Source organism: Sinocyclocheilus anshuiensis, unplaced genomic scaffold (genome assembly GCF_001515605.1).
Source record: "Sinocyclocheilus anshuiensis isolate Anshui unplaced genomic scaffold, SAMN03320099.WGS_v1.1 scaffold1639, whole genome shotgun sequence".
Lineage (NCBI taxonomy): Eukaryota > Metazoa > Chordata > Actinopteri > Cypriniformes > Cyprinidae > Sinocyclocheilus > Sinocyclocheilus anshuiensis.
Genome location: NW_015548336.1, coordinates 715,878 through 728,999, shown reverse-complemented (window position 1 = coordinate 728,999; position 13,122 = coordinate 715,878). Strand labels below are relative to the sequence as shown.

Here is a 13,122-nt window from a genome sequence, read left to right as displayed (position 1 = left end):
GAATGCGACATTTGTAGCCCATGTCTAGGATTCGTCTGTGCGTAGTGGCTCTTGATGCGCTGACGCCAGCCTCAGTCCACTCCTTGTGAAGCTCCTCCAAATTCTTGAATGGATTTTGCCTGACAATCCTCTCAAGGCTGCGGTTATCCCTTTTGCTGGTGCACCTTTTCCTACCAAACTTTTTCCTTCCACTCAACTTTCTATGAATATGATATATATGTGTTTCACTTTCTGAAATGAGTGACAAAAAATATTGACCTTTTTCATGATATTCTAATTTTTTGAGATGTACCTGTACTGTAAAATATCTGATCAATAAGCCACAACAATGTTTTTCTATTATGTTAACTCATCAAAATTACTTATTTCAACTTTATTTTTCAGGTTATACGAGATTCAACTAGACATTTTTTTAACAAATGAGTTGAAATGACTTGAACATCCAATTTGTTTAAACTTAAAAATTTAAGGCAACAACTGAACTTAGACATGTGTATATAGTTCAGTTGCTGCCTTAAATTTTTAAGTATGTTATATATTTGACACAATCTGTATTGTTAAAAGCGCTATATAAATAAAGGTGACTTGACTTATTTCACTGCATAGAAAATGACCTATACATTGCCATTAGAGTAAAATTACTGAACCTAAACAGAGGAGCCTGCTAAAAATCCTCATTTTAGATGAAAATTTCAGACGACACTTAGAGGCTTTTGCATCTGAACTCTTCATATATATATATATATATGTGTGCGTGTGTGTAGCTATATGACAGATATATACATATATATATATATATATATATATGTATATGTATTTGTTTTTTATACACAGTTGTCTAAGTCTAGATTCACAAGTGCATGGTTGCCTGTGCTGTCTGTGAGATGTGAATGGACTGGTTTTGTGCTGAATGGAAACGGGGTTCTGAGAGGGGCCTCGGTCCTCTGTTGCTCCCTTTCTCTGCCTTCAGGGCTGTCTGCATTGCAGTTGTCCCTTTCTACAGGCTCCTCCACCATGCCCTACTTTACCCTGTCAATGCACACTGCAGTAACAACACTCACCCCCCCACACCTCCACAGACAAACAGCACCACACACAGGCACTGACACTCTCTTTACTCAGACTCATAGGAGACAGAGCACTTAGCCTGTCCTTATAACACGCGCACACACCTCCCAGATTAAATACACACAGAAATCAGCCGTTTAATAGATATGTGCAGTGATATACAGTAAGTGCATCTGTTGGTGTAAGCGCATGTGTCCCTCTTACTGTAATGCGTGATTATTTCTACTGGTTTGGCTTAGGCTTCTGCTCTCCAAACATCAGGCTTGTCAAACACATGCTGTATCTGAACGCTGGCCGCCACTCCTCGCTGTCCAACCATTCATCGGGATTGTTTGTCTTGGCTAAACCTCCTATCACCTGATCGGAGCAAGCAGATTAGAGCTTCGGACGTCAAATTGGCAGGTGTGTCGCTTTGCCCATATGCTCCAATATTTTCATAAGCTCTTTGACGCCACAGCCTCAGTTTGAGGCAGCCTGGGATGCGCTGAATCGTGTGTGGGATTGTATTTGGTTTGCCAGGCTTTAAAGAGGGCAAATCCCCCACAGCGATGGTATGATTAGACTTAAACCCTTGCATTTAAGTTAACACTAACAGACTGGGACAGCTAAAGGACATTTTGTAAAGTTCACCGATGTGTGCGTAAAGCAAGTTGAAACAGTACAGTAGAAGTATTTAATGGTGGATCTTGGTCACATGTCTTTCTTTTTGTCCCATCTAATTTAACAATTTTTAACAACCTTATTGCAAGGTTAATGTTGATAAAATCGTATAGAATAAAATTACGCATTTTTGTGCAAAAAACACCCCAAAACCTCTGTATAAATACAGAGATACAAAGTCAAGTCAGATGTGAAGGAGCAATCAGTTTGTCTTATGTCACGAAAAGCTCATCAAAGTCGTCAGTGTACTATTTCCAGACTGCCCTTCCCCTTGACCCCAAAGTACTAACCACTTATATAAATTACTGCCTCCATCTCTCCTTTGTGCCTGCCATGCCTCAGATTAAAGCACAAAGAGCAAAAAAAAAGCATCAAAAGCTCCTACTTCTTAAAGCCCTTAAACTGAAATTCTATCTGATTACAGGGTGGTCTGCACTCCCTTTAGCTCTGAATAACACTCTTTAGCTTTGCTTGTTGACCTCAAATACATATTCAGCACTGGTGTTGATTGCTCAGATTTCAACAGAACTCTGCTTTCTTTGCTAAACATGCCCTCTATCCCCATCTAGAGGTCAACTGTAAAGCAAACCTTGCACATGGACATTTTAAACTGCATCTTACCCTTCCTCAATCCAAATTTGTTATTACACACTCACTCTCTCTGGCTTCATGACATACTCTTTATTTCGATCAGATGTGCTTCTAATTTGTTAATACTGAATGTGGGATAATTAGAAAAGCCTTGGGCCAAGGCACCGTTATATAATCACCTACTTCAAGTAGCTCAATAATCATGGGTCACATGATGGGTTCCAGATTTAGTAAAGTGATATATATATATATTTCTCTCACAAATGCAGAAAAAGACAGAAAGGAAGACCTACCGTCAAGTGACAGCCAGTCATGCTGGGATGAAGGTAGGGAGGGCAGTGCACGGGCTTTATACTCAAACACAATCGAGTTAGAGATGATTTGATTACTGACAGCCACCTGCAGAGTCACCAAGCCTGTGTCATGGGCTGCAGACACACACAACCCCGTAATTAGAGAAGATCAGAGGAAATCACACTGACACCTATGAGAGTTCATGCAGTTCTCTGCCTTATAAGGGGTGATGTCTGAAGTCTGAAGGCAGAAATTCATTGCAATCTAGGAAAAGATTTACTTTTTAATGTTTATTTGAAATATTGAACACATTATTCTTTTTATATTCTTTTTACAATCACATTAAAAAATATGTACCTCTTAAAGGAGATATATTAATTAGTCAGTCACTTCTGTATGTATAAATGTGAAATTACCGGGACAGTAGCAACGTAAAACTCCGGGCTGGATCAGGGAGGCAGGGACAGAGATCTGATCAAACAGGCAAGTGTAGCTGCTGCTGTCTTCTTGCCATGGCCCTGTGATTAAAACCTTCACACCACCCTGAAATACGGAGGAAAAAATCCTCACATAACATATGTATACTCAAAAAAATTCCCTCAGCAGGACAAGTAGCATCATCATCATCATGTTTATCACATAATAATTATTAAAATATTTTGGTATAAAGGTAGCGCTTAAAAGGAGAATAAACACATGCTATAATGCCATCTTGTGGAAGACAACAAGACTTCAACATCAATTGCGTTTTAAATGCGTTTCCAAGGGTATTCTGCCATCTTGTGGTGAAATAATGCAACAGGACTGGAGATGTTTGGATAACAATCACTGGCATACATACATTAAAGCAGCACTATGTAACTTTTGGCGCTCTAGCGGTTAATAAACAGAACTGCACACATCCCGCGGAAGAACATTCCAACCGGATCTACTTCGCTAAGTTTATGTCTATGGCGATTCACGCAGGTATGTGTAACTTACTCCGCAGCGGTGACGACCCGACCAGGCTACAATAGTCCAAATATAAGTACTTATTATAAGTGTACCGTAGTGATTCGGAATAAGACAAAAACGCGGTTTGGAAGATGAATTCATGATGTACTCGCTCATTATATAAATTTTGCTAATTTTGAACACAAAAAAAGTTAAATAGTGCTGCTTTAAGATATTTAAAAAATAATTTTACATAAGTAAAATTGTATAAATAATAATAATAATTAGTAGTAATAGTAGTAGCCTATTTGAGTGTGTAATTGTAATGGAGGAAAACTTGTACAGCATGTACAATGTACAGCATTTCATTCAAACAGACATACCTCTGGGTAGGACCACTCTGGAGAGTAGTCTGTGACCATGAAAAGTCGCCCAGTGGCCTGCAACATTCCCAGAGTGCCCTGGGCCACTGCTGCTGACACTACTTCAGCGACATGCATGTAGGCCAGTGAGCCTGTCTCTCCTGACCCTCCGCCAGCACCTCCACCTAAAGACTGGGGGCTGCAGCACGACTGGAGGCAAAGCTCTGAGGGGCTATATCCTGCCACCCTGTTGGCTGCATCCTCATGACCTTGCTGTTGGTTCCCACCTGAGGTGGCCGCTCCTTCCGACCCAGGCGGGGCCACCAACTGGTGGGTGTATAACGTCCCTGCAGCCCCTACCGCTGTGGCTCCGCTGTCCACTGAGATGAAATCGTTGATGAGGTCAGAAAACTGGTTTCCAAAAGAGATGTCAAAATGATCCAAGCTGATTTCCATGCCCGTGCCTCCTCCGCCATTGGCTCCAGTCCCACTAAGCCCGTGGTGAGTGTTGTAGAGCCCCTGAACCAAATTAGCTCCCTGAAGCAGTGGCTGGAGTTGCTGTTGCGAGCCGCTGTTGGGCCCACTCGTAGTGTTTCCATTCCTCAAAGCCACGGCCTCAGCTCCGGCTCTGTTCTCAGAGCTCTGCTGCATGAAGTGATCTGCTCCTCCGCTCTCTCTGCTTCCTCCTCCGCAGGCTTGTAGATGATCCCCAGACTTTAGTAAACCATCTGTCCCATTTTCAGTGGCCCCAGACTGGCCGGATCCAACATTGCGGTTCTGATCCATGCCGACCACTTCCTCATGCTCTGGACCAAGGCCTGGGAAACCTCCTTGGTATTGAAGGAGTTGCAGTGAGCCAGTCTGTCCTTGTCCCTCGGTGGGTGAGCCTCCATTGCAGTTGGGTCTGTGTTGGCCCTGGTGGGTGTGATGGTGGTGGAGATGACCATTACTGCCAGGCGATTCTGTCTTTACAACCTGCAGACCCATGTAGGCTCCGTCAGCGGTATTATGTTCCAGAAGGTGGCCCTTCTGGCTGGAGCTCTGCCGGCCTTGCTGGTTCTGGGCTGTCTGTGGTGCTTCTTGAAGAAAAAAGCTTGGAGATCGGTTTTGGTGAGCTAGGTTGTTCAATGCATGGCTATAACTTACTGCCGTGGCACCGGCGGAGTAGTCCTGCTTCGCATCGATGGCGCTGAAATCCATCTGCTCCAAGGTGGTGCTTGGACTCAGGCCCCCTCCAGAGGGAAGCAGAGAGGAAGCAGGGGTCAAGGTGAGTGAGTTCTGGGAGCCTGAGCCGCTGGAAATGCTACAGCTTACAACTGGCCCCACTTGGTATCTCCCTTCTTTGGCAAGCTGTTGCTCGAAGGAGGTGTCCTCGGTCTTGATGTTCTTTACCAGTGCAGAACTGAAGCCGTAGTTTGAATCGGATATAGTTGGCGAGCGTTGCAAACCATTGGTGCTAGCTGTTGAGGAGGATGAGGCACTGGATGTGCCATTCTCCTGCTTTAATCCATTTCCCCCATATGTCTGGCCCTGCTTCGGGTTGTTCAGGAAGCAGTCAGGGTCGAAGTTCATGGTGGCTTCTGGGATTTTGATGCTGCTGGAGTCTAGGCTGTTGGAGAGGACAAGCTCGTCAGAGACACCGGAGGCAGAGAGCATGGACAGCCCATCTGCTCTGGGACCACCGGTATCTGCATTCCCGCTTCCTGGAAAAGCAAACTTGTGGCTGTCAGAGGTGACTCCTAAGACCAGACTGTGAGAGGTGGCGTCGGGGCCCATAATATGGGTATTGTGGCCTCCAGTAGGGGACATGCTGTAGACGGGATCCCCAGTCACCTCAGACATGAAGACACTCTGGGATAGGCTGCTCATAACAGAGGCAACATGGCCCATGCCTGTGACCGCTGGGCTGTCAGCCATGTCGGGGTCAGAATTCAGCCCGCTGCTGATGGACACAGGGGAATTCTGGGTCGTGTCTGGCACTTCCACCTGATTGGTAGAGGAGACCTCAGTGCTGTTCTGGTGCAGCAGCACAGGTTTATGGACCTTGCCATTGCGTTTTTCACGTATGCTTCCTCCTCCTGTTCCTCCGCTGTTTTTGCTGCTGTGGCTGTGTTCTGTCTTGCCCTCAGACACATCATTATTCTGGAGCTCAGAGTGGGTGCTGCTGTAACCACCTGAACGAGGGTCCACTTTGGGAGAGATAATGCGGTGTTTGGCGCTGTTACACTTATGATGCACACTGCTCCCAGCACCTGCAGAAGAAAACAGAAAACAGCTAATCATTTTCCAAACTAAAAATTATTACTATAATTTTTTATTAATAATAAAAACAATGTATTATTATCATTATCTATACTAATTTATTAGAATAATGAATATCTCTGACCCCTTAATGGCATTATCCCCTTTAAAATGAACATTATTACAATTATCAACAGAATCACTAGTGTCATCATCAATATTTTTCCTTATCAATATTATTAGTATTGCATACACAACGCAAATGTGGACATTAACCATTCTATTGCATTCAGAATAATTCATATTTATGACTCCTTAATGACATTTCACAGTTTTAACATTATTCCATTATTATTAGTATTGTCAATATTTACTTGTTTGAATTAACTTTCTTATTCATGACAGTATCTAAATGAACACAATCAGCAATATACCCCCCCTTTCCTATTATTTATTCCATTGAAACTATTTTTGAATAATACAAAGCACATGATAATAACTACACTACTGTTTTATATATGACACCACTATAAGAGTCTCTGTTTTCTTTGTACATCAGAAGAAGAGCATTTCAAAGAATGAGCCACATAATGTCTTTGAAATGGAATAAAATGCTTTGATGCTGATGCTTTGAATGAACATTGAGATTAATTTACATCTTTATAGAGACCATCAATCATCAATATTAATAGTTTCATAAGAAGCCAACACATAGCTTTCCCGTTTTGTTAATAAATGGCTGATGTGTCGCATTAGTCATTTTACTGCATACTTGGCAATTGAATTTTATATGAACATACAACAAATGGCAATCCATCTACCCCACAATCATTTGTTTTAAACACGCAATTCAATTTGCTTCAGAGTAACGGCACCCTATAGGAGCAACACCATGGGATTGTAAAGTGCTGTGCTGGATATTTGTGATGAAGTATAAGGTGAAAATTCATTTGTTGTATGCTTGAGTAAAAAAAGACTGACTGCACAGATACACAGGAACATTACGCCCCCCAGTGGTGTCATTGCAATAGACAGCTCAATAAATCAGCACTTCTGTGAAATGTTCAGCCTGGACGCTACTCTAATTAGGCTTTCAGCCTGCTCTACACTCACCTCATCTTTTACAGTTCTTGCAGACATATTTAAAGCACTACCCGCTCCCTCCGTCTCTACCTGTGTCTTTCTGATGGCCTCTCTCTCCCACACCCCAGCCCTCCTTTCTGTCCCTTACCCAGAGTGCCAGTGCAGAGGCAGTTGTGAGTCCGGGGAGGAGGCTTGGTCTGGTGGCTGTCCAGTATCTGCTGCACCAGCTGCTCCACAGAGAAGCCAGAGCTGCTGTTCCCATTGCTGCAAGTCCACTTGATGCCATGAACTGCCGAGGGAGAGAGGAGACACAGTCGTCAGCCCACCAGCCGAGCCTTCCAGCCCTCCCCCACCCCGCCTGTGCACTACATCCCTGACCTTACCTCAGAGCCAGACTCCATATCAAAACCACTTTGTCCAGAAAAAGAGTACAACGAGAAAAAGAGTAATTCTTTTTGGTCTACTTTCTGACCTCGGATGGGAACACGGAAAGTTCAAGAACAGATTTGGGCCTGTTAAGAGTGAATTTTCAGCTGACATGGGAGGAAAAACACAGAGCAAAAGTCTTCCTCGTCTCACTTCAGCTGAAGTAAAAGCCCCTGCCTTTTGACAAGGTGCTTTTTGCAGTTTGCGCCCTCTGTTGCCATCACCGTTTCAAAGCTCAGCCTCTCTCCTCTGAGAAAAAGAACAATAACAACAACTGAAACGGTAAAATGGCAAAAGGAAAAAGAAATGCAACAAAGGAAATGTGCTGATCTCTGGAGAGGAACGGTATTTAGAATATCAAACAGCATCGAGATACCTTAATACGGCTTGTGCACGCTTTGCTACTTCAGTGAGCGTAACAAGCTGAGGTGAGATTGCATGTGAAAGCGAGGGGAGGAAAAGGGAGGCGAAGGGAGAAACAGACACAGAGACAAAAATAGATAAAAGAGACAAAAGCGTTTGGCTTGAACTCGCAAACAGTGCTGCGTCATCAGCCAGAGCAGGCACAACAGTTGTCACATACACAGCAGGTTTCTCTGCTCTGCTGAGCTCTGCCATTCCGCGTTTGGCCAGAGAATCGCAGCGGCGTTCCATAAGCCATTACACCAGCATGACCATGCTTGAACAGACAAATCAATCTCACAGCATGAGCCTGAACCAGAGTCGCAGCACAAGGCAGGTCATGTAATGAAAGGCCAAGCTGGTTTGGTGGATATGCCGTGACATCGGCAGGAGGCGTTGACTGCGAGGATCTGAAGAAGAATCCTCTGATTTAGACTTGCAGGGATTCTTCTGCACTTCAGTCCAAAGTGGCCTGCCGTTACTAATGCAGTTCTTCAAACTATCGGTCCTTTGCTCAAACAGCCCATCTGGCAATGTTCCTTGTGTCTGCTCCACCACACAGAGACGCAGAGTCTGAGTATCTCCGAATGTTGTTGAGGAATGAAATTCATATTTCCTTAGTGCAGCCGTGCCTAAACTGGGGTGGACTGCACACATCCCCGGGGGGAGCACAGAGTGTCCTCTGGGGTGCTCAAGAAAATATTTGGGTAGTTGTGGAATTTCAGCTGTCCTGTTTTTCATCTAAAAGTATAAAAAAAAAATGCAATTGCTAAGGGAAAGTGTAATTAATAAATATTTAGATAAAATATTAATATGAATGTTAATATAAAAATGTAACATTACAAAATATTTGTTAGAATGCTAAGTCTAGCTTGCAAATCATATTTTAATGCAACGTTTTGGTGAAATGTACACAAAACAAAATTTTTTATAAAATATTTGTAATAATAATAAAACTGATTTATCACACCACAGGGCCATTTAAAACTAAGTAATTAAGATTAGTAAAATATCTGTATAATTGAAAATATAATAAAAAATGTAGACAAATTTAACAAATGGCATATTACATTACAAAAGAAACTAATTTTGTACATTTAACTTTTAAACAATATTTGTTTAATATTACATTTATTCTTAATTGTATTTACGTTTACAATTACATTTGTGTATATGTTATTAATTTTAGGGCTTTGGAAGACTTTGAAACTTCTGGATTAAATGCTGCTGACAAATCAAATCAAACATTCTCTCCGCCAGCCACATCCATATCCACAAGCTCAAAGCACCTCATAACCACACCCATCAACTTGTATCTTTAATCGCAGCCTATCTCCAGGAAACATAAATCACATCAGATATCTCGCACCCTGCTGTGCGTATGTGTGTATGTTTATAACCACTGTCTGATCATCTGCTCATGCAGCAGTGAGGGGGCTTCAGGCATGGCTGGTCCCCGGTCTCTTAAATTACATCAGCGGAGAGGAATGGATCAGGTCGGCGCGTTCTTCTCTCCAGCTGTAGTGTGACTAAGCAACCGTTGCCTTCCATCACCTGCCATCTGACCTCTTCTGCACACACCTACTTCAACATGAAACAACGTTTGCAATTTATTTGACTAGGGTAAGATGATGTATTTCTAAGTGATAATAGATATTTAACAACTACAAATCTAGAATTAATTAGATTGTGAAAAGTGTTCTCTATATGACAGTGGTTGAACTAAATAAAAGAAGAACCAAAGAGTTATTGGTGAAAAAAAGCAATTGTTTACCTTTAAGTACAATAATGAGATAACGGTCAGAAAAAATGAAGGATTTTATTAAATGTTTCTTATAATGCAATAAGGTAGACTTCTAGATAACAGGAGAGCTTAAAGCTTTGATGATGAATTACAATACATCTTAGAAGCTTTCTAAAAACTTAAAAATCACCCTGCATAACAGAGCTTGAAGGCAAAAATAACTAATCTATATTTCACACTACAATGTTGAAACGCTCATTTTGTGCAAAGCAGGTGATGACGCAACCTCATCACTGATTCATTTCTACGATATCTGATGCAAATGCATTAAAAATGTTTAAAGCGGAGAAACAGAAACTTCTCCGCAACCTATCGACAGTTACAGAAGTCTTTCTCTGAGGACTGTCAGTCGAGGAATGCACCGCTCCTAAAGCATTCAATCCCAACTGCACACCTCGTCCTGTTAATGAATGCAAGCTGTTTTCGTATGATATGGTTCACTCAAGGGAACACATTGGGTTTGTAGAGCTGATGTATAATGCATCCATGAATTATGCATGGCTAATAAGGTTTACAATGAATCTCCGACTATCAACAGGCTGCATGTCTGCAGCGCCACCACTAGGTGGTACTGTTGCTTTTCAGATGAGCTCACATCACGGATGGTTGTTTGAAGATTATGAGGGTGAATCTTGTGCCCCTATTAGCCTAGTCTCAGTGCACCGGGCCTGACCGGTGGAAGACATCTCGCACCTTTGCCATTGTCCACACCATTTGCAATGTTAATGACTTGCATGCATTACGACAAATGGTTTTGGGATAGATCAGGCATGGAGTGTAATGAACACATTAGTTTACTGCACGTGTCTTAAAGTCAATGTGAAAGGGAGCTCTTAAGTGATTGCCACGAGAGCTCTTAAGGGGATCGTAACATGCGGCAGCGATTACAATGTCAGCTGAGCTCGTCTGTATTCTCCTCACTGACATCCTGTGTCTAAAAGTGCTGACGCGAGGGATCCGACTTCATATATTCATTACCTTGACAGCCCTGTCCTAGTTCAAATGATCAATGCTAGGCATCACATACAGAGACGTGTCCTCATAAGACTCAGGGTAAACATGATTATATGCATGCCGCCGTCTCCTTTTTTACAACATCCTCATTAGACAGGTTTCCTCTGGTCACTTCTGTGACCTAGACCTGTCGTAGACGAAAACATAAACACAGTGTAAGCATAAAGCACGGGCAAAGCGGTGTGGAGGGATTTCTGGTGAGTCAGACACTCTTCTGCCCACTCACTGGCATCAATCAATACATCACTGCTCTCCTCCACTGACTGACTGGAAACCAACGTGCTTTATCACTCTGGACAGTGAGACGCAGGCAAGAGGCTCCACTGACCCTGGGACACCCGGGCGCCTCGGATTGGGTGAGGTAATAATCATGCCAAGGCTTCCACATGGAGACTCCTGCTATGAACAAGGGCACAAGTTGCAGCAGGAAACATTTGCCTGGAGTAGGGCTGAGCTGGGAAAGACTAACCTCTCATGAAACATTGCATAACTAAAACAGCACCGGGCTTGCATAAATAATACAGAAATTACAGAAGACATTGTCAAGTATCGTTAGACTAGTTTACACTGCCCTAACCAGAACCAACAGCTGTTGGGGTTTGTTGGGGCAGTGTGAACCACAATGGACACTGATTTCTCACAAAGGCCTTTTCTAGAGTGCAAAACATTCACAGTATCTTTGTTTTGTTTTCCAGAATTGTTTTTTTAATTAGATTTACCTGAGATGCAAATTTGCTACATCTAATATTATTCTGTAAAATGTAATAAAGATATGTAACATTAAAAATTTGAAAATCAATTTCAAGATAGGTAATATGGAGATATGAAGTCCATCTGATTTATTTTTTAAGCATAAAACTCATTAAATGTATTTTTTTCTATACATTACCTTTGCATAGGGGTTAGTACTTTTTTTTTTTTTTTTACATAAATACTTCTATTCACCAAGGATGCATTAAATTAATCAGAAATGACAGGAAAGACTTTTACATTATTAAAAAAATCTATTTCAAATAAATGCTGAAAAAAAAAATGGTTTTCACAAAAAAATATTAAGGCGCACAACTGTTTTTAACAAAAACACATCAAATGAGAAAAGAGTTATTTGAAGTTGTATTACATATTTCACAATATCACTGTGTTTTATAATATAATATAATATAATAATATTTTTGATTAAATAAATGCAACATCTAAGTCAAAAAAAGAAAAGATTAATAAATGTAATTATACTGACCCCAAACCTTTGAATGGCAGTTTGGTAATGGTATTTCTTGAAACACTGTTTGCAGTGATCACTTAAAACATGCATAAGAAGAGACAGGTTATGCATTCAGTTGATGGAATGTGATCGGACACTCACACATGGGTTTCAGCTGGCCAATGAGTTCCTCCTTCGTCCATTTGGCCCATTCTTTCTTGTCTGTATTGATGGAGCACAGGATGGGCCCACATGGCTTCCCACAATCCTCGATAGCTGGCACATTCAGGTAGTGGACCAGGACAATAGATTTCACACACACACACACACACACACACACACACACACACACACACACACACACTCACAAAATCTCGTTCCAGCACACCAACATTTGAATGTCATGTGAAACACAGATACATAACGCATACACGAAAACCAAAACCGTACACTGAAACACTGAAGAAAACTGTCCCTTTCATTAGCATTTTTATTAGTTTTATGAGCATTACGTGCTGAGTGAATTGGGGGCTGCGGTTCTCCGCTGCCTCCCGGCCTGCAGCATTACAGTTCGACGTACATGCGCAAAATCTATGCATACTGCATGCTCAATGGGGTAATACACACAAAGAAAGACATTCATACAGCCGCTGGCACTTTTACAGAAAGCACCATGGTAACCACACCTGATCATGGCCATGTCCGAAAGCTAATAAATGCTGCCTTAGCAGGCAGTATATACAAAGGTAAGAGAAAACATTTGCAAAACATTCTGTCTTTACTACTAAAATACATTCACCTGGTCAGAAGATAACACATACTGACAGTGGTGGGGGTAACTCATTACAAGTAATGCGAGTTACGTAATCAGATTACTTTTTTCAAGTAACTAGTAAAGTAACGCATTACTTTTTTAATTTACAAGAAAATATCTGAGTTACTTTTTCAAAAAAGTAACGCCAGTTACTTGGTTTTCCCATTTATTGACTGACAAGTCTCCTGTCCCCATATTGGGAGAAATCGGAAGTGCAGAGGAGTTGTGT

General features: G+C 41.8%; 1 protein-coding gene across 4 annotated transcripts in view; it reads right to left on the bottom strand.

Annotated features, from left to right (window-relative positions):
• Positions 1 to 13,122, bottom strand: part of LOC107656552 (calmodulin-binding transcription activator 1-like) — a 380,613-nt gene that overhangs the window by 32,345 nt on the left and 335,146 nt on the right. For 2 of the 4 annotated variants that reach the window (XM_016444445.1, XM_016444444.1), the window contains exons 1-5: positions 12,242 to 12,314; positions 7,381 to 7,521; positions 3,930 to 6,160; positions 3,030 to 3,156; positions 2,613 to 2,747 (exon numbers count right to left, since the gene is read on the bottom strand). In XM_016444445.1, coding sequence (XP_016299931.1) covers positions 2,613 to 2,747; positions 3,030 to 3,156; positions 3,930 to 6,160; positions 7,381 to 7,521; positions 12,242 to 12,245 — 2,638 coding nt within the window. In that variant the 5' untranslated portion in view covers positions 12,246 to 12,314. Of the gene's footprint in view, positions 1 to 2,612; positions 2,748 to 3,029; positions 3,157 to 3,929; positions 6,161 to 7,380; positions 7,522 to 12,241; positions 12,388 to 13,122 lie in introns of those variants that run through there. The other 2 variants (XM_016444448.1, XM_016444447.1) reach the window with 2 other exon arrangements.